Source organism: Nyctereutes procyonoides, unplaced genomic scaffold (genome assembly GCF_905146905.1).
Source record: "Nyctereutes procyonoides isolate TBG_1078 unplaced genomic scaffold, NYPRO_anot_genome, whole genome shotgun sequence".
Lineage (NCBI taxonomy): Eukaryota > Metazoa > Chordata > Mammalia > Carnivora > Canidae > Nyctereutes > Nyctereutes procyonoides.
The window spans coordinates 12577707-12600352 of NW_026575044.1; the positions used below are offsets into that span (position 1 = coordinate 12577707).

At 54.1% G+C, this 22646-nt stretch overlaps 1 protein-coding gene across 3 annotated transcripts in view; it reads right to left on the minus strand.

Annotated features, from left to right (window-relative positions):
- Positions 1 to 4467: 4467 nt before the first annotated feature.
- Positions 4468 to 22646, minus strand: part of CNIH3 (cornichon family AMPA receptor auxiliary protein 3) — a 213289-nt gene continuing 195110 nt past the window's right edge. For all 3 annotated transcript variants that reach the window (XM_055323891.1, XM_055323890.1, XM_055323889.1), the window contains 3 exons: positions 17821 to 17933; positions 13535 to 13678; positions 4468 to 10059 (listed from right to left, as the gene is read on the minus strand). In XM_055323891.1, coding sequence (XP_055179866.1) covers positions 10032 to 10059; positions 13535 to 13678; positions 17821 to 17933 — 285 coding nt within the window. In that variant the 3' untranslated portion in view covers positions 4468 to 10031. The remainder of the gene's footprint in view (positions 10060 to 13534; positions 13679 to 17820; positions 17934 to 22646) is intronic.

The following is a 22646-nucleotide window of genomic DNA, read 5'->3' on the forward strand; positions in this document are numbered from 1 at the left end:
CTTCTGTTTACCCAGGGCGTCATTAAGGCAAAGTCTTCAGCTTGACTCAGTGATCGCTTGCTCTGGCACACATGCTGACCAATCTGCCTGCCATGCTAAATGATCCCCCCTAGTTTAGGGTGCTATTCCCACGGTCTCCAAAGGACCAGCCCCTGAGCTAGAACATGAAAACCTAATGCAGTGGCCAGTGGCTTTCCACGAAAAGAAATGTCAGAGTGACGCACAGAAACTCCAGCCAGATAACCTTCAACATCACCTGTTCCATCTCCTTTGTGAAATAGGCATGTGATCTGGAATTAAATGTGATCACCTCTGCAAAGCACCTAACACAGGACATAGGCTAATTGCTCAGGAAGTGTGAGCCCTGGCAGTAACGGTCAACACCAACAGGGGTGAAAGAGATCCAAGCTCCTGCCCTCTCAGCTGAGTTCTCCTGGCTTCTTGCACTCAGATGGTCGGTCATAAGGTTGGATCTGCTGTCCGTAAGTCTGTGCCAGAGGTAGCCAGTCTCCCAAATGGCCTCGCTGCCAGGCCTGTGCAGTCCCCTCCACCCCTGAGCCGGGTCCTGAAATACAAGGGACTTACTTCTCCCTCCCCGCTGGGTTGTCTGGAGGAAGCATGTCCATGCCATGAGGGGATGCCCACGTTTCGAGGAGCCGAGCCCTGCTGGCAGCCAGAGCCTCCCAGAGGCACTTCCATCTTCTGGTAACCTCAGCCCAGCCAACATCCCTACAACCTCGAGACACCCAAAGCCAGAGGATGCTGCTAAGCCACCCCACAATTCTTGGCCCTTAGAAAATGGATGTTTGTTATTTTATGCAGCTAAGTCTTGGGGTGCTTTGTTATGTAGCAAGAGATAACTCATACATGCCTTTTTGCTTAAACTTGATTGAATGCATGTTTGTACCTTTCAGTGTGTGATCTTGGGCCAAGATCTTCAAGAACATTAGCTTAAGAAATGGAAATGCCGATAGAACCATAGTGGTTGAAGTTTTCCATGCTCCTTTTCTGAAGTATATGAAAGCTGACTCTAGTTTTAGGGCATGTAACTCACCTACCTGCCTGTCTGTCTTCTCCCATCCCACATTCATTCATCCAGGCCAGGCCTTAAGACTCGGGCTTTAAGATAGAATGTACATAGATAAATAATATAGACTAGAGGGGGAAACTATCCTTTTTCTTTCTAGAATTTCTTTTGGAAAGGTTTCTTCAGAAAACTGTTTTTGACCAACTAACTTGGGATAAAAGTTGAGCCTCCAGAATACGATTTATTCAATATGAGACTGCAGGGTGTGTGTGTATACACCCGTGTGCTCATGCGTGCGTGTGTGTGTGTGTGTGTGTGTGTGTGTGTGTATTGGAGCCGGGAGGGTTACAAGTCACATTTATTTGTATATCTTTAGAGGAAACACAAGAAGAATGAGCGGAAGGGAGAGGAGGGGGTTAAGGACAAAGGCTCCATGCTGTAGCTCTTCCCCCCACTCCCCCTCATCTTATGTAAAATTACTAAACTCACAAAATAATTGAGGCATATGAATTAGAGAGGCAAAAACAATGATGGGGCAAGCCTCTGAGTTCATACCAATGGGAGTATGGACTGTCCAGGCATAGTGGCAGGGAGAAGGAGGAGATATTGAGATTACAGAGGAACTATGGGAGGGCTTCAGAGTTTCACAGAGCTATAATATTGGGGGTTGAAATACACTCGAATCTTTGATGGCTGCTGAAGACCCAGTGGGCATGCTGGCTGGCTGAAGGATGGAGGATAGATGGGTGGGGGGGGGTGGATGGGGATGGAGGATGGATGGGTAGATGGATGGATGGATGGGAGAATGGATGGATGGATGGATGGATGGATGGATGGATGGGATTGAATAGAGGATGGATGGATGGATGGACGGATGGATGGTTGGATGTATAATTGGATGGGGATGGAAGATGGGTGGAGATGGAGGATGGATGGATGGAGACAGAGGCAGGGAAGTAGATAGGTGTCAACTGTCTGAGGGCTGAGAGCTGCAATTTCACTTTACTCATTTTTGTACACTCAATGTTATACAGAGATTTTATAAACCTTCATGGAATAAATGAGGTAAGTGGGTGAATAAGTAATATACAAATGAATAAATAGATGAATTAACTTTCAAGTACTAATCTAATATAGGTACTCCATGTCTGCACTCACTGTGTGATTATTCTGAAACTCATGAGTTTATTTCATAAGCTTACACATATTTCAAGGCTGTAGAAGATACCTCGCCAGCTTAAGCATACTTAGCACAAAGCAATGTTTTACTGCTTCCAGAAGGCTTCACCTTTTCTCCTGGTCCACCCGACAAACATTTATGCTCTGTCTTTACCTGAGAGATGCAGAATGGACATGGCGATACATGTCCAGCCCGAGCAGAGCAGAGGCTCTCACAAACAAGCTGGCTTGTGCTGATAACTGAGTTCTGATTCTCTTTCTCAGCCTTCTACAGGATTCTGCAACTGAACGCGCCCTTCTGCACACATCTGAGCTGCTCTTGTCATGGGCTACACATGAGAGTCCTCTGCCTACAAAGCCCTGTGTCAGCCATGGAGGCTCTGCCATTGCACACACACCACATGCACCTCTGGGGATCTACGTGGGAGCAGCAGTGGCCACTGATCATGACTCAGTTTGCTGGGATTTTTTTTTTTCTAATCATACAGGGAATCTCAATAAAAGGAGATCATTGCAATACCAGCTGTCAGTTCCAGTGAGGTCCTGTAATTGTCACCTTGCCAGACCTTGAAATCCTCCTACACACTATGTCCTGGTAATTCATCTGAACTTATGAATTATATGCAGAGATAATGAAACTTACCAGATTACCTTTCAACTTCATTCGAAAGGAAATGAACTGGCAAGGAGACTGTAATGACTTATGAGGAGACTTTCATGTCCTTAAAATAGCTGATTGACTTCTCCTGTGCCCTCCGCTCTCCCCCTCCTCCTGTTCTCCTGCTACTTCCTTTTCCTTCTCATCAGAAGTTTAGAAGGGCAGAAGACAGGAGGGGCCAATCGTGGGACAAAGTGTGTGACTGTATAAGTGTGTGCATGCATGTATCTGAATATGTGCACACGTGAGTGTGCATGGTGTGTGAATATGTGTGTGAGTGTGTGTGCATGAGTGCGTACAAGCGGTCGACTCTAACTCACAAGGAAGGGACTCCACACCTTCCTGCCCCCCACCAACACCCACTGCTACTGGTGAGATTGTAGAAGGCAAGGCTCAAGGATGAAAACCAACCAGAGAGGATATTATGGATAAAACTATTACCTGTTCCTTTTCTTTCTTCTTCCCCTCTCATCGTCCAGAAGGCTATTTATGAATGCACAGCGCTAGCCCAGAACTTCCTCCCCAGACTCTATGCTACTACATGTCTAACACCTGCACAATGACCTACTGATGGTCAGTGCACACACATGGGGGAGGTGCTGCTGAGTGTTCACCGGCCAGCTGCAGGGCGCATCTTCTGTGTGGGTGAGCGGGACTGCACACCTGAGCTCTAGGCCCAGGCTGGGAGGAGCAGCATGCACCTGACTCTCCCTACTCTTTGCCATTGTGGACAACGCAGGCAATCCTAATGGCCTCAAGCAGGTCGACCTGTCTGCCAGGACTGTTGCTCGAGGGCTGGGCCACAACTGCATCTGTGTGCCAGACCCTCCCAAGCCAGGGAGTGGCAACCAGAAGCTGGGCTCATTTTTTCCTCAAGGTTTTCTAGCTGTTGTGAGCATGGAAGGTGGTGGAGTCTAGTGTTGGTCATTCCATGACTGCAGAGCCACCATATACTCTTGTGAGCCTAGGGGTTGTATCTTCCTGATTCAGAAGAACAAGCCCAGAGAGGTCTTTGCAGTGGGGGTATCTATAGGCACCTAGGCAGTGCCTGCACCTGTTTCACTGCTCCTGAGCCCAGCAAGGTGTGTCCAGGACATGGCTGCACGAAGCCCCCACAGTCCTCCCAAGATATGGGTTCCTACCAACCGGAGCGGCTCTCTGCTTCCTGCTGATTCCAGATGTGATCCAAAATTTCATTCAACATATACTTGCAGTGGCCTAATAAAAACTCTGCTCAGCTCTGGGAGCTACCTAATGAAAGCCTGTCCTCCTGGAGTTTATAATCCATGGGATCCTGAATCCAGTCTTTCCTACATTTTTCTGCCCTTGAATTATGTGGATTAATTCTCATCAGCGCTGTTGGCCAGTTTTGGCCAAGCCTGACTTTTTCACACTAATTCCCATCCTCAGTTCCCTGTGTGGACCTATCTCACCCCAATGCACACTCGTCTCCCAGGCCACCCTCGACCGGAGGGCTCTGCCCCACTCCCCCCTCATCGCAAGTGCCCTGCAAGCCGACCAGCCTCCCCCTTGATGCCGGGGCCAGAGCCCCCTGCACAGGTAAGCTGCAGGTCCCACGGGGGTTTGACCACAGAACTCTGCTTCTACCTGACACCCCTCCACACACAGGGCTCTCCGCAGCCCGCGGAGCCCAGAATGCCACCTCGACATCAAATGTACCCTCCATGGAGCTGTGGGAAAATCAGAACAGCATCAGATGACCTGTCCTGTGAGGCCACGAACCAGCAGCATTTCCCTGAGAACCTCTAGTTCTGCTGTTTCCATCGCTGCAGACCATCCCCAGAATGGGGGCCTGATGGATGCCTTCATTATAATTTAATGTGGGGACTGGTGTTTAATTGGTTCTCACTTTCCCCAGGTGCCCTGCTCTAACATCTCAGAGATGTAACCCTACCAGAAAGGAGATGCCATTTCTCTGAGATGCCAAGCATCGCTGGAAGGGATAGGGTCTGCTGCTCAGAAACGCCACGGTGGCTTGGAAGTCTCTCCACTGGCTGTCAGCCTCCTTGTGCCGGTGAGTCTCTCAACCAATGTGCATTTGCCCCTGTGGTGCCTGGTCTGGGGGGACAGTGTCTTGCCTGGAGGAGATGTGCATGATCAGCAGCTGCAGGGCTGGGGCTGGCCGGGAACAGACATCCACCCTCGCCAGCCTGCAGAGCCCAGCAGAGAAGGAGCTGCAGGTCATGAGCTTATCTGTGTGCAAAGCACAGCTGTAGGCCTCACTGAGATGCCCTGAGCCCCAAGATCCCCTACAGGGTGGATAACATGATGGAGTGTGGTCAGCATTCACCCCAGCATTCACACAAGACACATGTGTCCAGCAGTAGGAGGGTGCAGAAGACCCCTGAGATGGGACCCACCATACAGGAAGGATGGCGGCCCCCACAGTGACTCAAGGGCACTTGGATCAAGGCCAAAGTACAAAAGCATGTTTCCACTCAGCAGAGAAGTCTACTTACGTCACATCCAGGCCCACCCCGTCAAGACTTAGGATGGGTGTCACTGCCTGGGTGACAGCAGGTCGGGCCCTGAGGGCCTGGACACTGTGCTGTGGTGCCCATGCCTTCAGAGGTACTGGCCGCCCACCTGCCACTTGGTCACTGGCTCTGCAGTATCACCTTTGGTGCCAGAGCTGGGAGTACTGTGTACAGCCAGGTGTGAACCCCAGGAATTAGTAAAGTTCCAACAAGAAGCACTGCATGCAAGGGAGGAGGGGACTGGATCTGCCACCTGTGCTCACTTCTGTGGTGCAAGTACTCCAACCATGGCCAATTTCAAGCTACAGCTGCACATCATCAAGCTCACCAAAGCACACGGGGACACCTCGATCCCACCGTTGGGACAACACACGTAACCTCAAGAGCACAGATACAGCAAAATGTAGTGACATAATCATGAGGTGGTGAGTTTTGACTCTACGTTACCTTTGTTTTGAGTATAATTTATTTTGTTCTAAGCTTACATAACCAGTTCTTATAAAGGCTGTGTTGGACAGCTGTTGAGCAAGATCCCCAAGAAACCTAACAACTGGCTCCCACAGCCTAGCACTCCGCCATTTGGGAAGGAAGGAATATGTGGGCATCACATGGTGGTCAAGAGGTCAAGGTCAGCACGAGAAGACACTCCCAGGGCACCCAGAGCCACCTGGCTAGAGCTGAGCAGCAGAGAGATGGTCGTAGCAATGTGGGGGCAAAGCCTGCTGTGGCCTGCTACCCTGCATGGCTCCTGGGCACGGGAGCAGCCAAAACCCAGTCCTGGGGCCTCCCCCAACACCTAGGGACCGCAGCCTCTGCTGAGGTCTGGACCACTCTCACCAGCGCATGGTTTGGAGCAGCCCACGTGTAGGAATGGGGGAGGTTGGGAGAGGGGTCTGTGCAGCTGCCCAAGCACCTGCTGGTGCTACTCATCTCTCTCGAGGGAGAACAGAACTGTCTCAACAGCCACAACTTCATTCAACATCAGTGCAACTGCCAAGCCTAAAAATAGAAGGAAAGGGGAGATCTGCTCGGGAGGGCTGAGCTGTGTCCTCGGGTCGCACACGGGGGACAGCCGGCCGCAGGATGGGAGTGGGAAGGATGGCAGCTGAGGTTCTGTTTAGGAAGGCTGTCTTCAGTCTGCAAGGGCGGGCGGGGAGCCACCCTGAGGACCGACGTGGGCCGAGCGCCTGGGACGAGGCAGGCCATCTGCACAGGACTCACAACCACTCTAGCCGGGCAGGTGTTTTCCCTCACCTTCCAGGTAGGAAAGCTCAGTGTCAAGAAAGGTCGGGAAGCCTGCACAAGACCCCCAAGCTCAGACAGCATGGCTCCTGCTTGCCCTCCTCACTTGGATGGAGGAGGAGGGCAAGCAGTCACCCGAGTAACTTCCACCAGCTTCAGCATTTGGACTATTTGAACTGCAACTGGACCCAGTGGCAGCTCCTATTTTGCAATATTGTGGCACTGAGACCATGCATATATGTGCTCTACAGGACTCCTGCCAGGGCCAGTGTCCAAGGGCAGTGGCCATGGGCTGGCAAGCACGGTGCTGGAAGAGGAGTCAGGATATTGTGGACGGGATGAGGCATTCGGCAGACAGCTGGTCCAGGTGACCTCCCTGCCCCAGAGGCCGTGGACTTGGATGCACCCAGGGCACTGTGGGGATGGCAAGGAAGACCCAGCTCCTACAGAGGGAGGGCCTGACTTACCATGTACAGGGAGCTCATCTCGGTTCTCTGAAAATATTACCTCATTTAACCTAACAAGTCGTGCAGTGGGTGTCATTTGGTGATGTGAAAAGTAAGTGACCCCAGCAGGTTCCACCCTGTGCCTTTGGCCTACAGCTCTGATGTTCCAAGGAAACTGGTACCAGGTCCCCCCAGCACCTTCCCTGATGCCTATGCCCCTGAAGACCTCTCTTCCAAGTGCCCAGAGCCATGCTGGGCAGGGACAGCCATCCATCAGCCACTGTGGGACTTACCCAGGGCACTGACCCCGGCTCCACTGACTCCCTGCCTGGGGTCGATTCTGTGGGACCAACAAGGACAGGTGAAGATATCCCAGCAGGCAGTATTATGTGGGGAAAGTCACAAGGGGGCTTTAATGATGGCCCTTGCTCTGCCCGCCCTCCCTAGCTGAGGGCCTCTGACGTCCTCCCACACCTTGATTTAGAGCTGTGGTTACTGCTGGGCCCTGGTCTGGCTCGGTCCCTGGGGCAGACTCACACACCCCAAGCTTCCCTGGCTTCCTCTTCGCTAACCTGGGGTGACCACCTGGCACCCAGCACTGCTCCAGCAGCTGTGCTCACCATTCTCACCTCTATGCACATGATTCACTTCTCCCAGGACCTGAGAATTGGCTCCAGCTCCTGACAGAGCAGCAGAGTTGTTCCTAGTCACAGCCTGTAGGAGGGAGGTACTTGGATGTTCCTGCACCTGCAGAGGACCCCCTTGGGGGAAGAACCTGCCACAGCAAAGCAAGTCTGAGGCTCTCACAGAAGGAGAAGAAAACGAGGCACTTCATCTACAGCTCTATGTCTTTAGATCTCCTTTTCTCAAGTTCAGACTAATGGAACTGTAACAAGAGCCTAAGTTACTTTGCTGGCTTTCAGGCGACAGAAAAGGACATGGGAGGGATGCCTGGGTGGCTCAGTGGTTGAGCTTCTGCCTTTGGCTCAGGACATGATTCTGGAATCCATAATCGAGTCCCACATCAGGCTCCCTGCAAGGAGCCTGCTTCTCCCTCTGTCTGTGCCTCTGCCTCTCTCTGTGTGTCTCTGATGAATAAATAAATAAAATCTTAAAAAAAAAAAAAAGAAAGAAAAGAAAAGGACATGGGGTTTGTGAAGTCAGGCAACCTGGGTTTAAAAGCAGATCTGTGACTGCTGCGTGACTACAGGTAAGTCACTTACCCTCTCTGAGCCTCTGCTTCCTCACTTGGAAAATGGGAAAAAGAAGTGTATGGAGCACACAGGATGGTGAGGAAGGTCAAATAAGATGTGAAAGCAATCTGTAGAAGGTGAAGCTTTAGGCAAATGTGAACTACTATTTACTGCGAAGGGAAAGCAACATTTAATGTTCAATCTCAGTAAACAGAACCTCAGGCAGTCAGTGTGTCAGAAATCCCTACTTCCATTCCCATGGTCTCTTTGTGTTTGTATCTGCTACTACGAGCCACTTCACAGCTTTCTGGAAGGAGGCAAAGTACAAAAACAAGCAAGACAGCTCCAGGGTGAGAAGCATGGCTGGGAAAGGGCTCCCACAGCGGGTCTTCCCGGGAACGGGGTCGGAGACGAGGCTGAGAGCCCCAGAAACCCAGCCAGGACGATGGACACTGCCTGGATCAAGTCGCTCCCCAAAATACCGCCTGGAATCCCCCGGTTTTATACCTTCAGCCTCAGCGCAGAAATCGGAGTTTTGTTCTCTCTACAATTTTTAGAAGCAAAACACCTTTTGAAAACTTTTTTTTCTAAGCTACCAGTTTACCAACCACTCAGAGGCGAAGCCAGCCTGTAACAGGGTTTAAATGAGAGCAGCCAGGTCGGTGAGACACTGAGCTGCCACTGCAGTTTAAACATAGCGCACTCGGCGTTACCAGCACCATCCATCACCCTGACTCACAGGCCCCGACGGAGCTGGGTACAGGTATAAATAGCCTGTGTGTGTCAAACATAAGAAAGGAAGGGAAGTTTGGGGAATGAAGTGGGAATCATTGTGCCCAATTTAAACACAAAACATCTCAGCCTTGTCATTATTTACAACCCCCTGTGACAACTCCTACCCGAAGAGGAGAGAATGTCATATGGAAAATTCTAACTAAGCGAGTGTCCTCGCGTGGAGCTAACACAGGGAACAGCGCAGCGTCATGTCACCCCGCCGTGTCACCCCCCAACCGCCGGATGCGCCTGGCACAAAGCAGGCACCACAGCATTTCTGGGCTCGCGGCCGCTTGGGGTCCTCGAGACAAGGCAGCCTTGCCAATGTTGAGCAATCGATCTGCATTCATTGATTCTGTGATGGTTTGCGATTGATGGCAGCAGAGTACGGTCTGTGGTGGCAAAGAACTAACGCTTTGAACATGTCGGGGTTTTAAAAAATCGTTTTTCCCTCGGATTCCCACCTCCTCTTGACTTTGGACATAACTCCTGACCAACACAGCCCCAGGCCCCACTCCTGGTGTCCTGAGCTGGCTCTCCCACAGCAGACGGCCTGCGGGGTCAGGGCCTTTAGAGCCAGAGGCGAATGCATGCACCCCCAGGCCCTCCCACAGAAGCGCAGGCCATGGCCAGGGGTCAGAAGAAACACGAGAGGCTCGGGTAGCCCGCCACGCCCTTGGGCTCCGAGGGTCCCAGACGCGGCCTGGGTCTTGGGTCCTTCCACTCCTGGGCAGGCACCGTGCAGCCTCCGGCCGCCCCTCCCGCGTGGTCCCGGGCCTCCGTGTGCACGGCACAGAGCTGTGGGTGAGGTGCGCTCAGGGACCGCTGCTTCAGCAGTCCTGGCTCAGGAGAGGTCCCACGGCCCAGAAGGGATGGCAACCCTGGGGCGGGCTGGGCAGCGGCCCCTGCACTCCGTGACCTTGGCAGTCCACAGGTGTCTCTCACATGGCCCCATCTGGGTCCTTCTCCAGCCACCAGCACGTGACCTCAGCCTCTGATGGTGCGCAGTCTGAGCTAAGAGCTCACTAGTGTGTAGATCATGCTGAATATGGAGAGAAGAGGAAGAGAAGGGGTGAGTGGGAGCCTTCAAGGGACTCAGATGGACCCTCACCAAAGGGGAGGGGTGGCTTCTTTCTCATCCTGGCACTGGAGTGTCTGTCCCCTGCTGTCCCCACTTCCCACCACGTTGGACTAAACATCTGCTATGAGCGAGTACTGTGTCCCTTGGATAAAATATGTGATCGGCCTAAGTGACTGCGTGGTTATTTCGTAATGGGGTTTAAACGAGACCAGCCAGGTCGGTGAGACACTGCAGGAGGGGGGAGCAGCTGCAGGTCTCTGGGGTGTGGAGTGCAGAGGATTCTCTTCCTACCAGCTGCCACATGCTCACGTGATGGCTGCATCCAGGAGCCCAGATGATGCCACATCCTATCCCACTGCTGGGAAATGACCCTTATCACTATTCCAAGGCCCAATGTGTGAACACAGGCCCTCTGCGTATAGAAACTAAATGAATTCTTTATAGGGTCACTCCCTGGACCTCCTGTTTTTAATGGAATCCAGGCATCAAATGTGCATTGAGAGCATGTGTCCTGGGGTGGTGCCCCAACACTACCAGGGAGGGAGGTCATGCATCCCTGTGCTTCTAGAAAGGGCTGAAGGCTAATTCTGCAAGATGGAGGATGTTCCTTGCCAAAATATACCACTTAGCCTCCCTGGAACAAACAAAAACAACCACATTTTCACATCATAGAGAGGGAAATGGATAACCTCAGACAGAAAACCCAATGAAAGAAGCTCTGCTTTACTTCTAACCCTGCCTAGTTTCAAAGGCCCAGCAAGCTCCTCTGAGCACGTGCAGTTCCATCTCTGAGAACCTGGTACCTCTCGTGCCCACACAGCATCCCTGGCTAGGCCGGAGCTGGAGGCTCTCAGTGCACCTGGGGAAGCCAGGGGTCACATGAGAAGTGCATCACTTGAGGGCACAGAGCCAGGGAGGGAAAAGCAAAAAGCCAAGGCCAATGTACTCTCCATGACAGCATTGAGTGACATCACAGATGCCCTTTACCTGCTCTACTCACTTGCAGTCACTCACTCATTCAGCATTTATTGGGCGCCTCCTGCATGCCAGGCACCATTCTCGGTGCTGAGAAACATGGTGAGCCTGCAGTCCGGTGCCTGCCCTGAGGTGGTGCACAGCCAAGCTCCAGCAACAACCAGGAGCTCGTGAGTACATCCTATGTGCTATGTTCTGGCCAGGGCCCTCGCTTGTGCACAAGCGAGTAAGACAGACAGACGGGGTGTCTGCCATCAAGTTGGCCATAGATAAGATGGATATAGAGGCAGAGGAATAAACATGAAGGAAGTAGCATGACCCAGAGCAATAGCAGGAGGGTGGTGCTACTTCACCTCTTGGTTTGAGAGATGGTTACATGGAGCAGGCAGACAGTCTACACTGGACTAACCTGCTCATGTTCCCATTAGCTAGGATCCACCCCAGGAACCTGCAAACACATCCTGGTCCACAGGGCACCCACTGGGATGGTTAGCACACAATGCTGTGAAGAGCCTTGGCTGTGAGGCCATATAGACACCTCTTGACAAGGGCCTCGGACACACCTCTTAATCTCTGTGAGGTCTTGGGGAGCCCGAGGAAGCTGTGAGATGCTAACCCCACCATGACAGGCTCCCAGTGGCTGTCACTCCAGTCCAGCACTGTGCTCAGCCTGCACATAGCTATCCACATGCTTGGTTCCCCTTCTCCCGCGATGAGATGACCAGGGCTGACAGTCCTGTGTGCCCCAGAGCCCTGGATCTAAGCAGCTGGGAGTTCTGTGGTGGGAGAAATGGGATCTTTGGGGAGCTCTGCAGAGCCTCAAGGCACCAGATTCAACAAAGAAGGGGGAGCCCTGGCCGTCACCCAGGGTCCCTGCAAGCAGGAGGAGTAGTTGTCCTAATTTTGTTCTGGCAACGAAATAATTAACAAATGCAGCATGAAGGCAGGGCCAGACTGAACTGAAGGACATACAGTCAAACAGAATGTCTGGAACACGATCATTTACAGGATGATCACTACTGGCCAATGGGCAGGAGCTGCCAACACCACCCCTGCCGCCCCCTCGTGCCCCCGCAGCCTCTCCAGAGATGCTTCAGAGACCCCCAGGCTCCTTGTAAGTTGACGCAGACAGTGTCCCAGGATGGTCCATAGGGAAGGAGGGGGAAGGGGTCATCCTGAGCCTGGACCAACCCTTGACCCCAAGAAGAATGTATCAGAATAACTGTGAATCCCCTCCAAGGCTGAGTTATCCCCAAGGTAAGGTGTATGCCCAGGGCCTCGCGTCTTCTGGACGCTGGGACGTATGTAGGCAAGGGGGCATATCCAAGCAGTATCCTGGGGGCAGGTCTCACCCCCAGGGGGATGCCCAGCCACAAAATCCTGAGTCAGCCAGTCCAAGCCCAAGAATCTGCATTTTTAAGAAGTACATCCACCTCACTTGATGCAGAAAGCCCAAAGACCACACTTTCATAAGACTTTTCTCGAGCTTTCCTAAGACAGCCAGCAGTTAACAGCCTCACGTCTGGGATCAGACTTGAGATGCACTTGTAGCCATGACACAGGAAAGCATCCGACATCTGGGATTCAGGTTCCTAAATGTTAACATGTGGACGACGATGGCATCAAGCCCCTAGCCTGGGCCATACAAACTACGCTCTTGGCTCCAAGCCCGGCTCATTTGTAAGTGTGGATAAATGCAGCCAGGCCCCAGCCTGCCCCAAACCTGAGGCTGCCTTGCTAACACTCCCACCCTCCTCTTCCTCGCCTGGCTCCCATCAGCAGCAGCCCTGGGACGCCCGCAGATTTCGTGGCCACGTGTAGCGACCGGGTAGTGAGGTGGTAGATGAGGCATCCCGGAGATGTGCCCGAGGAGGAACAGGAGGGAGATGCTTTAAGAAAAGGCACCCTTGGGGCCCGAGCCATAAGGCAGTCTGTTCACGGCCATCTGCTTGGCTGGGCCGCTATGCGCAGAGGTGCAGACAAGGGAGGCATCTGAACAATCGCAGAGTCAGCACGGTTTACGTAATCGGCATGGCGTTATGTAATATCGGGAGAGCTGTGAGTGTGCGCTTGCAATGACCCAGGGTGACCGCCACCCAGGGTCTCTGTTCTGCTCCCCAGATGCTTGCAAGGGGCCACAAGGCGAGGTGTCCAGGGGCTACAGAGAACGCAAGTGGCTGAGCTGTGGAGAGAGCCCTACGGGGGGGAGGAATGACCAGCTGCAGCTCACCAACCCCCTCCCCAAGGTGCGGGGACAATGTGTTTCACTGTGCGGACCTACAGACGCGCCCGCCAGTGGGAGACCCCTGCAGGACCCTCATCGCCTCCGAGGCAGGTGGCTGGGGTCTTACCCAGCAGGCTGGAACCCCCACCCTCACAGGTCACCCCCTAGGGCCAGTGGTGGCCTGAAGTTGTCCCCATGTGCCGCAGGATGAAAGCACCAGGAGGGTCAGAAACTCACCAGTAAAGGTAGTAGAAGAAGGACAGCAAGTAGAATGCCAGCTTGCACCAGGCCTCCTTCTGGCAGTAGCTCAACGTGTCGGCATTCATGACCGCCGGTGGGTCGTAGGCTAGCTCCGAGCTATCTGCCGGGCAGTGGAAATACCTGCGGGGACAGAGGACACAGCACCCTTGGCTCTGAGGCTCGGATGGGACATGGGAGGCCATCTGTGTCCAAGGGATCTCTACTAAGTGGTGGTCCACCTCTGCCTGCATCGTCGCCCACATGTGGCTGCCCGCATTGCAGCCCGGCAGTGTCCTGGAGCAGGGCGTAGCTCCCAGAGACAGGGACCCTGGCACAATGGGGACGGAACCCGCAGACAAAGCCGCTCCAATAGAGGGAAACGTGTCACCGGGAGCTGCCTGTGGGCGCCAACAAGAGCCTCTTGTCCCAGGGGCGCAGGCACCCACGTGGGTGTCAGCTCAGGAACAAGGGCGACTCCACCAACCACAGTCTCTCTGAATCATTAATGACTGGGTTTAATGCCATCCTTTACTCAGACCTGAACGCTAGGGGAGGGATGTCGCGTGCCTGCTGGGGTGTGGTGTTCAGATACTATTCTCCTGGTGGAAGGATCCTGAACAGCCAAAGAGCATTGGCTATGATGGGGACAGGGCAGCAGAGGGACCTGAGGCAGGAAAGCACAGGGAGTGGGCCAGAGGGAGGCTGAAGTCTATGCAGAAACACCCAGCAGGCTCATTCACAGGAGTGAGGGCCACCCTGGTGCTGACCTCTGGCCCCGGCACAGCCTCGGAGGGCTGCTGTCACTCTGGTGGAGGCAGGAGGCCCGGCCGGAGAGCAGCTCTAGGCAGATTTCTCCAGGGCTCAGAAGAGCGCCTGGTCACTAGCAACATGGGACCTGGTGTTCCATCCGAGCCTCACCCCCTCAGAGGACAGCGACAGTGTCGGTCATCACAGGGTGCCAGGAGGACAGCACAAGCCGATTCAGAGATGCTGCTGCTCTCAGTTCTCTAGGCTACTCCTTGCCTCCTAAGCAGCAGATTCAAAATCCAGGGGCCTCTGGGGAGACCTCGTTCAGCGAGGGCAGGGGCGGCAGGGTGGCCAAGCGGCTTGGTGGAGAGAGCCGGGGCTCTGTGGCTCACCGGCCACCAGCCTGACCTTTGCCAGCTGGCCTCTGGCCCTCTGAGCCTCAGCTTTGTCATCCGTAAAATGGGGAAGAAAGTGTCCACTCCACGGGGCATCATGACGCATGGTGCTGGATGTGATACTCTGCCAAGAACAGGACTGAATGGAGGTGCCCGGGCTGCTTTCCGCCAGCACCCGAGAGCCAGGGCAGGAGGGGCCGAGTCCGCACAACGTCCCGGCCTGGGCCCGGGGGAGGCAGGAGCAGAAGCCCAAGGCAGACGGTGTTCAAGGACTCTCATTTTCAAAGGACCCTCCTCTCCCCATTTCTTTTCCTTTCCTGAGCACTTAGGAATTGCCAGAACTGACTTCACAGTCAGACAAGGTCCCCCAGGCGGGGACATCACAGCCACTCCCTCACACACGCACACGCAAGGACTCTGTGTCCACCTCTCCCCCGTGCTGGAAGAGCACCAGTCAGTCTTGTAAATCCACCACATCTTTGATTCCCTGGGCTGGCGACACGCTACTAGAAGACTCTTTTTTTTTTTTTTTTTTTAGAAGACTCTTAAATAGATTTCTCTTGCAGAGAGGGGGCTTTCACAGGGAGCAGGCCGGGTGACAAGGACACAGGCTGTGATCCATACGGTGGGGGCTGAACCAGGCCTGCTGTGTCCCAGCTCAGGGAGTCTGGGCGACAGTCCCCCTGATCTGTGTGTGACACAGGGAAGGGTCCACCTGTTGGTGTGGATACTGGGTAAGCTGAGCCCACAAAGCCCCGGGATGGGCAGGAAACAGATTCCAACAGCACAGTGTTCCCAGCTGACAGTCGTCCAGGCCCTCCGTGGGTTACCGTCGCTCACAACAGGACTCTCCTGGGGCGCCTGGGGGCTCCGTCGGGTAGGCATCTGCCTTTGCCTTGGGCCATGATCCTGGGGTCCTGGGATTGAGTCCTGCATCAGGCTTCCTGCTCAACGGGGGGGTCTGCTTCTTCCTTTGCCCATCCCCTCCCCCCGCTTGTGCCCTGTGTCACACTCGCTCACTCTCTCTATATATCAAATAAGTAAATTAAGTCTTAAAAAAAAAAACCCACAGGACTTTCTTGTGTCCCTGAGTCATTTCCCTTTCTCTCTAAAGCTGCACTTCCTCCTACTCTAGGTCAATGGCGCCACCCCTGCCAGCTTGCAGAGCCGAGGCTGCCCTTGCCCCACCCCTGCACCTGCTCACTGGCCGAGCTCACATCCACAGACCCTCTCTGTCCATTCCCACTTCTATCGAGCAGTAACCCTGGGGGTCCAGTTCTTGCGTCTCTTCACCTGAGATTCCACTGTGATCACCTAACTGGACACGTCCTCCCAAGTTCACCCTCCCCCCCCTACTCAGTGGCCATGGTCACTTTCCTAACACTGAGTCAGGCAGTGCCACTTTCTCCCCCAAAAGTTTCTGAGAGCTTCCATTCCCTACAGAAGACGTTGATTCCAACGCCCCCACCAGAGAGTTCTGGACCCTCCACGCCTGACCCCTCTGTGGTCCATCAAGCCCACATCCACCGTCCCTCCAAAAGCCGTGCATCCAACCACACTAACCCAGTGCTGTCCTACCTCCGAGCTTGTGCTGGGCTCGCCCCCCACCTGCAGACTTCGCAGTGACCCCCTGCCTTTTTGCCCTAAATTTCTCTGCCCATCTGCGCGCATTCCTCACATCTGCTAAGAATCTACTTCCCTCCACCACTGGGATAAACGTGCATCAAAGGTGAAGATTCCATCTCACACCCATGTTGGACTCTCTTACAGGGCCAGGCGTGGGGCATGTCTCCCAGGTGCACTAGATGAAGGAGAATGTGCTGCAGACGTGACAAATGCCGGCTATGTTTCATGGTAAGAGGACGATGAGGAGATATGTGGGGCACAGCAGTGCTGGGAGCAAGGGGTCAAGAGTGCTTGATTCACCTGCACGGCAGCATTCTGCACCTCGGTTTCCCCTTCCTACCTCCTACGTCCATATGGCGACAGTATTTTACAAAAAGCCCAAATCATGTGATCGGATGCCTAGTCTTGACAGAGAATAGAATATTTAAAATCAGAACTGTCCCAGAAAATCCAGCCCATCTGGTAGATGCTTTTTTGTTCAGATATTATTCAGGGGCACCTGGGGGGCTCAGACAGCTAAGCCTCTGACTTTTGGTTTCAGCTCAGGTCATGACCTCCGGATCGTGAGTGGTGGAGCCCCATGTCAGGCTCCTTGCTGGGGTGGAGCCTGCTCAGAATTCTCACTCTGTGCCCCATCCCCAGGACAAACAAATCTTTAAAAAAAAAAAAAAAAAAAAAGAGGGCAGTCCGGGTGGCTCAGTGGATTAGCGCCGCCTTCAGCCCAGGGCGTGATCCTGGAGACCTGGGATCCAATCCCACATCAGGCTCCCTGCATAGAGCCTGCTTCTCCCTCTGCCTGTGTCTCTGCCTCTCTCTGTGTCTCTCATGAATAAACAAAATCTTAAAAAAAAAAAGATATAATTCACGTGCCATAAAGTTCACCTTGTTAAAGTACACGATCCAGTGATTGTTAGCATGTTCAGAGAATTGTCCTGTTATCACTAGCACCTAGTATGGGGACATCTTCACACCAGAAGAAGTAAGTCCGCACCTGTTAGCAGGCCCCACCTGACCCTCCTGGCCCCTGGCAACCACCGCCTACTTCCCTTCCCTTCAGACTTGCCCCTTCTGGACATTTCACATGAATGGCCTTTTGGGACTGGCTTCTTTCACTTGTCGAGCTCTCAGGGCTCATCCATGTCGCAGCGCATATCACTACATCACTGCCTTTTATTACCAAATAATGTGTCTTTGCAAGGACATACCGTGTGTCTATCCATTCATCTGTTGGCAACCATGTGGACTGTTTCCATTTGGGGGTGATTTTGAATAGCTGCAGCTGCTTTCGACAACGATCCCTGTGGGCTGAGGCTGTGGAGCTGGTGAGAGAGGCCTTCCCTCACGGGGTGCCATCTGCAAGTAGCTTGCAAAGAAGGCCGCAGAGAACAGGTCTCCAAAAGGCAGAGAAGGGAGGGAGGCACAGGGCAGCCAGTCTGTTTGGGGGTCATTGTCTCTGGAGGGCCGGTGCCCAAGCAGATAGGAGGAAGCACAGAGCAGCCCCACCTCCAGACTTACCTCCAGAAGTGATAGAAAAGTAGAGGGACGTTCAGCCCCAGGGTGAGCCACTCCTGAGCACACAGGAACATGATGCAGAAGAGGCTGTGGATGCAGTATTCTGGTAGCACCAGCTGTAGGGGGGCAGAGACACAGGCCTGCATTACAGGGGGTATGGTCACTCCTGCCCCCAGGCTGCCAACGCACTGGCGACCTTGCCAACGCACTGCCAACGCACTGGCCTTCCTGCAGCGGCACCGAATCAGATGTAGCCCATCTCTGCTACATCCTTCTCCCTGTGGCCCCACAGCCACGCTTCATGCCCATGTGCAGCAAACACAGGCTCTCAGGCACCCTACTTACCAGAATGGGCTATTGCTTCTAGGGGTCATCCTTGCCTGGCCGTGGAAAGCGAGAAGAGAAACACCCGCGATCCTGTAAGTGCCCTGCTCCTGGCTTTCCAGGCCTACGTACCCTCCTCTACAACCTGGCAAACCTAAAGCAAATACGTGTTTTTGTTTCAAATGTGGGCGGGCCAGGAAAAACAGAATTTCTCCTGATGGTAGGTGGACCAGGGGAGCCCAAAGAGAATGGCAGCGACAATGGAGGACAGAGAGGCCAGCCTGGACCAGGAGATGCTGGGGGAGCTGGCAGGAAGACCAGGCTCCCCAGCCCCAATGCAGCCACGCCAGGGATAAGTGGTAAAAAGAGTTTATTTTTATTTATTTATTTATTTATTTATTTATTTATTTATTTATTTATTTATTTATTGGTAAAAAGAGTTTAAAGTCATTACAAACTCCCCAGGATATTTACGTCGTAACAGAAATCAAAGTTGTGACTGTAAAGAAGAAATGTGGTTCCCCAGGCAAGTAAAGAAACCCAGAGATGGAGAGGGAGTGCACCATCTTCCCCATCACGGAGGAGCCAGTGCGAGGCCCATTGTTGAGCCGGCATGAATGCCTCTGAGCTCCTAGAAAAATCTTTCCAGCCAGTTTCGTGGGCTTATCTCAAATGCTGCTTCCTAAGGGAAGCCCCACTCAGACCATCCCTCACCCCTGCAGCTCCTGCAGCCCTCTCAGGCCCACTTCGTGCTCCCTGACCTCACCTAGCGGGCCTCCTGGACCTTCCCCTCCCCCAGCGAGTCAGTGTCCTCCTCCCACCCCCAGCACACACACCCGCGCTCTCTCCTAGACTGAGCAAGTATGGGATGCGGTGAGCCGGCCAGGGTGTGGGTCTGCGGCATGGACTGCTGGCCTTACGGATGCAGCCTGGCTCACCAGCCAGGGCGTCTGTGGACAGGAAACAGACCGCCTCAAACTGTCCCATCTTTGGGCTCCTTCATCCCTCCCTGTGTTCACGGGGCTTAACTGCCCCAGACGACCCTGTAAGAGATGTGCTTCAGGGCACAAGCAGCATCTTCCTTACCCAGGAGTCTGCTCAGGGATGAACGCATGGACCCATGCCTTGGAATCGAGGAGCTCTGGAGTCCTACCAATGGGGTCAGCTTTCCAGACACAGCAGCCCAGGTCACAGCGAGCCTGTAGGCCTTGGCCACCGGGGAAGAGTGGGCATCCCCACAGCCCCTCCGCACAGGACCGCCCACCAAGTGTCCCGGCTGCAGCCCTGCTCACCTCCCCTGCGGAGTCCATGCTGGATTTCAGGCCCAGGGCCTCTCCCATCTTCAGGGCTTGATTTACAGTGGAAGCTTCAACCTCCCAAGCAGGGAGGTTGGTCACTGTCACCACACAGAGGGAAACTGCCAACCGTGCTCTTCTGGGGCCTTCTCCCAGTGGCCTCTTACTGTCTCTGGATAGCACCCCTACCAATGGGAGAGGCTCTTCCCATTTCTCCCCCACCTCACTAGAGTGCGGGGTCCCTTCCCGCTTGCTTCCAGCCACAATGGTGTGGACATGAGGACCTGCCTCTCACCCCGGGGCCAGTGACAGGCTGCCAGGTGTCTACACTGGCTGCACAGTGCCCACCTCTGGGGATCACACTGGGTGAGTCACACACAGCAGCACGCCAGCAGCCAGGCCCTGGCACTGGCCAGCCAATGCCACCCACTCTGAGGCCCTTCTCTCCCCGACACTGCGAGGGCATTAGGGTGGGGAGTAGCCCGTCCACCCGAAACCCCAGGTGAGAAGAGGGCCCAGGTGATGGAGGAGCATGTGAGTGTGAACAGGCCGGTGGCCTTTAAGCTGCTGAGATTCAGGGGTTGCCTCTCACCATAGTATGATTTGACCCATCTAGTCAGACACAGGATGAGGTACCTGTGGGAACAGTGGGGCCGGGCTCATCCCTCTATCCCCCAGCATTGCCCCTCATGAGCACGGCCAGCACAGCAGGGCTGATGACCATGGGGCCATCATGCTCATCCCCACATGGCAGCTGGACTGGATGCTCCACTCTAAGCTCACCTGCTACATACAGATCACCTTGACCCTTGATCCCAGTGAGCACACCCTTGACCTTGAGCCACATCCCCACACTGGAGAGGGTTGGGTTTTCCTAGGAAAAGCTGCTGAATGACACCAACCTCATTCTCCCCCCCAGTGAACAGAGGAGCTGCCTCCATGCAGGTGTGGTCCATGCAAGGAGGAAGCCCCACTTGCCTGATTTGCAGAGCCAGAAACACTGACTATGCCACCCCATGCAGGTCTGGTGGGACTGCGAGGGGCTGCACTCACTCCACCCAGAGCAGAGGACGGGGAGACCTCACCACACAGGGAGGCCAGAGGCCCACAAACAGGGAGAGGCGCCCTAGAGACCCAGCAGAGGGTGGGTCCAGCACAAGACACCTGGAAGGGCCACCACCTCACCATGTACTGGCATGGAGCCCGGGGCAAACGTGACTTTACTCCCTCTGTGAGGGCCTCACTCCGGGAGCACGAGCAGAGCTTGCACTTGTCCAGGAAGACCTCACTGATTTCACCCACTCCCCAACCTCTACCATCACTCGCGACTCCCTGCCTAGGCTCCCAGGCTCGTCATCTCATCCAGGCAGAGCCTGGATCTCACCCAGATATTTCCCAACCTCCAGCCTCTGCAAAGCCACCCTCGCGGACAACCCATGGCTGCCCACAGCCACAAGCTCTGACTCCTCTGTGTCACCTTTTCCCTCTCCTATCTGCCATTTTTCTTTCACTGCCACTTCTGGTTGTTCTTCCTCTTTTATTTCTACTGCCCCTACTGCCCTGGGCCTCCGCACCCCCTCCCAGGGCCAGGGCAAGAACATTCTGGCAGGTTTCCTTCCTTATACACATGCACTGTGTCCAGCAGAGCACGCACCCCTCGGCTCAGCTCCTGAATCCACAAACATGTTCTCCTGGCGATTTTACTTGATTTGTCTTCAAAGTGATTTAACTCCATTTGCATGTCTTCCCATTCACTGGCGTGTGTGTTGTGTTCTTTCCTGGCTTTAGCCCACAAACAATCTGCTGCTGGCTGGTAGCCCTACATGTTACGGGAGTGGGATGCAATGAGGCTGCACCTTTGTCTTACTTCACCCCTGACAGGCAGAGGGGCTGCAGGATGCCAGGGCACTCTCCTGGTGCACAGAGAGAGAGAGGGATGTGAAAGAGCAGAGAAGGATGGGACCTCCCGGGATGGGGGTGAGGAGGGGACGATGGTGCAGAATGAGCCTGACGGCCGCGCACCTGCTCCTGCCTCTCACCATACATCCCAGGTGGACAGGCCAGCTGAGTCGCTGGAGAAAGTGTGCTGGGACCACACACATACTGAGAGCCACTGGGAAGCCACACAGGGAAGCCACCAGGGCTGTGTTCAGCTTGCAGGGAGTGGCAGCTGTGAGACCCAGTCTCCGTGGACTCAGACAACAAGCTTTTCACTACAGGCACATTGGGCTCAAAATATTCGCCTCCACATCCAAGTGTTATATGAGTTCTGATAGTTACGTGACGGTCACTGTGTGGTCCTAAGAAATGCAGCTAACCCTGTGGGGTCTTAGTTCCCTTATCTGTAAACGCCAGCCCCCATGGCCTAGGAACACAGCCTCTCCTATGGAGGAGGCTGCTCTGGGATGCGAAGCCGCGTCAAAGGCAGAGGTGCACTGTCATGACCCTTATTTTCACTATCATGTACCAGCTACTCCACACTCAGGTGGGTCACTTGTTGCTCTTACCCAGGACTGATTTTGGCTTCCTAATTCTCCACCTAGTCTCCCCTGAACCACACACACACTGAAACAAAGCCCCCAGCTTCCCCAAGAGGAGAGAGAAACCAAACCTGCCTCTCCAACCATGAAAACCCAGGCTCTGCCTGTTTTTAAGGACATCTAGGTCTCTGTGTCTATCTGCCCCAGGGCCCACGGGTGTGAAAAAAAAGGATAACACCCTTACATTGGATTCCCCAAACAGAGCCCTCCTGGATGAGCAGGGAAGAGGCAATCTTTTCATAACCACCCAGGTGGAGACACCGGCTCCGCTGTCCCCAGATGAGTAATCGCACACCTGATCCACCTTAGGGGAGGCACGATGGGACGGAGAGAAAGAAAGGTCGCATGCCTAGGAACCTGGGATTCTGCTGCACTGGAAGATTAGGAGAAAAGCATCCCAAGTGCTGGCAGGAAACCTTCTGAGTCCCTTTGTTCGAAGGAGGGCACTTTCTCTGCAGTCACTCTGGGTAAACCACTCCTGGAAGGCAGCGGGTTAGAGCCCATGCCAGGTGGGAGCAAGGAGCAGGGAGCAGTTTGGGCTCCCTGGCCAGCCTCCTTAAAGGCCTCTGATCCCCTCGTGCTGTGGACTGGCACCCTGGCCTCCGATGGCATGATTAGCCGGGACACCCCAACAGCTAGGCTTGGGGTTGGGCTGACCTGAGTGACCATT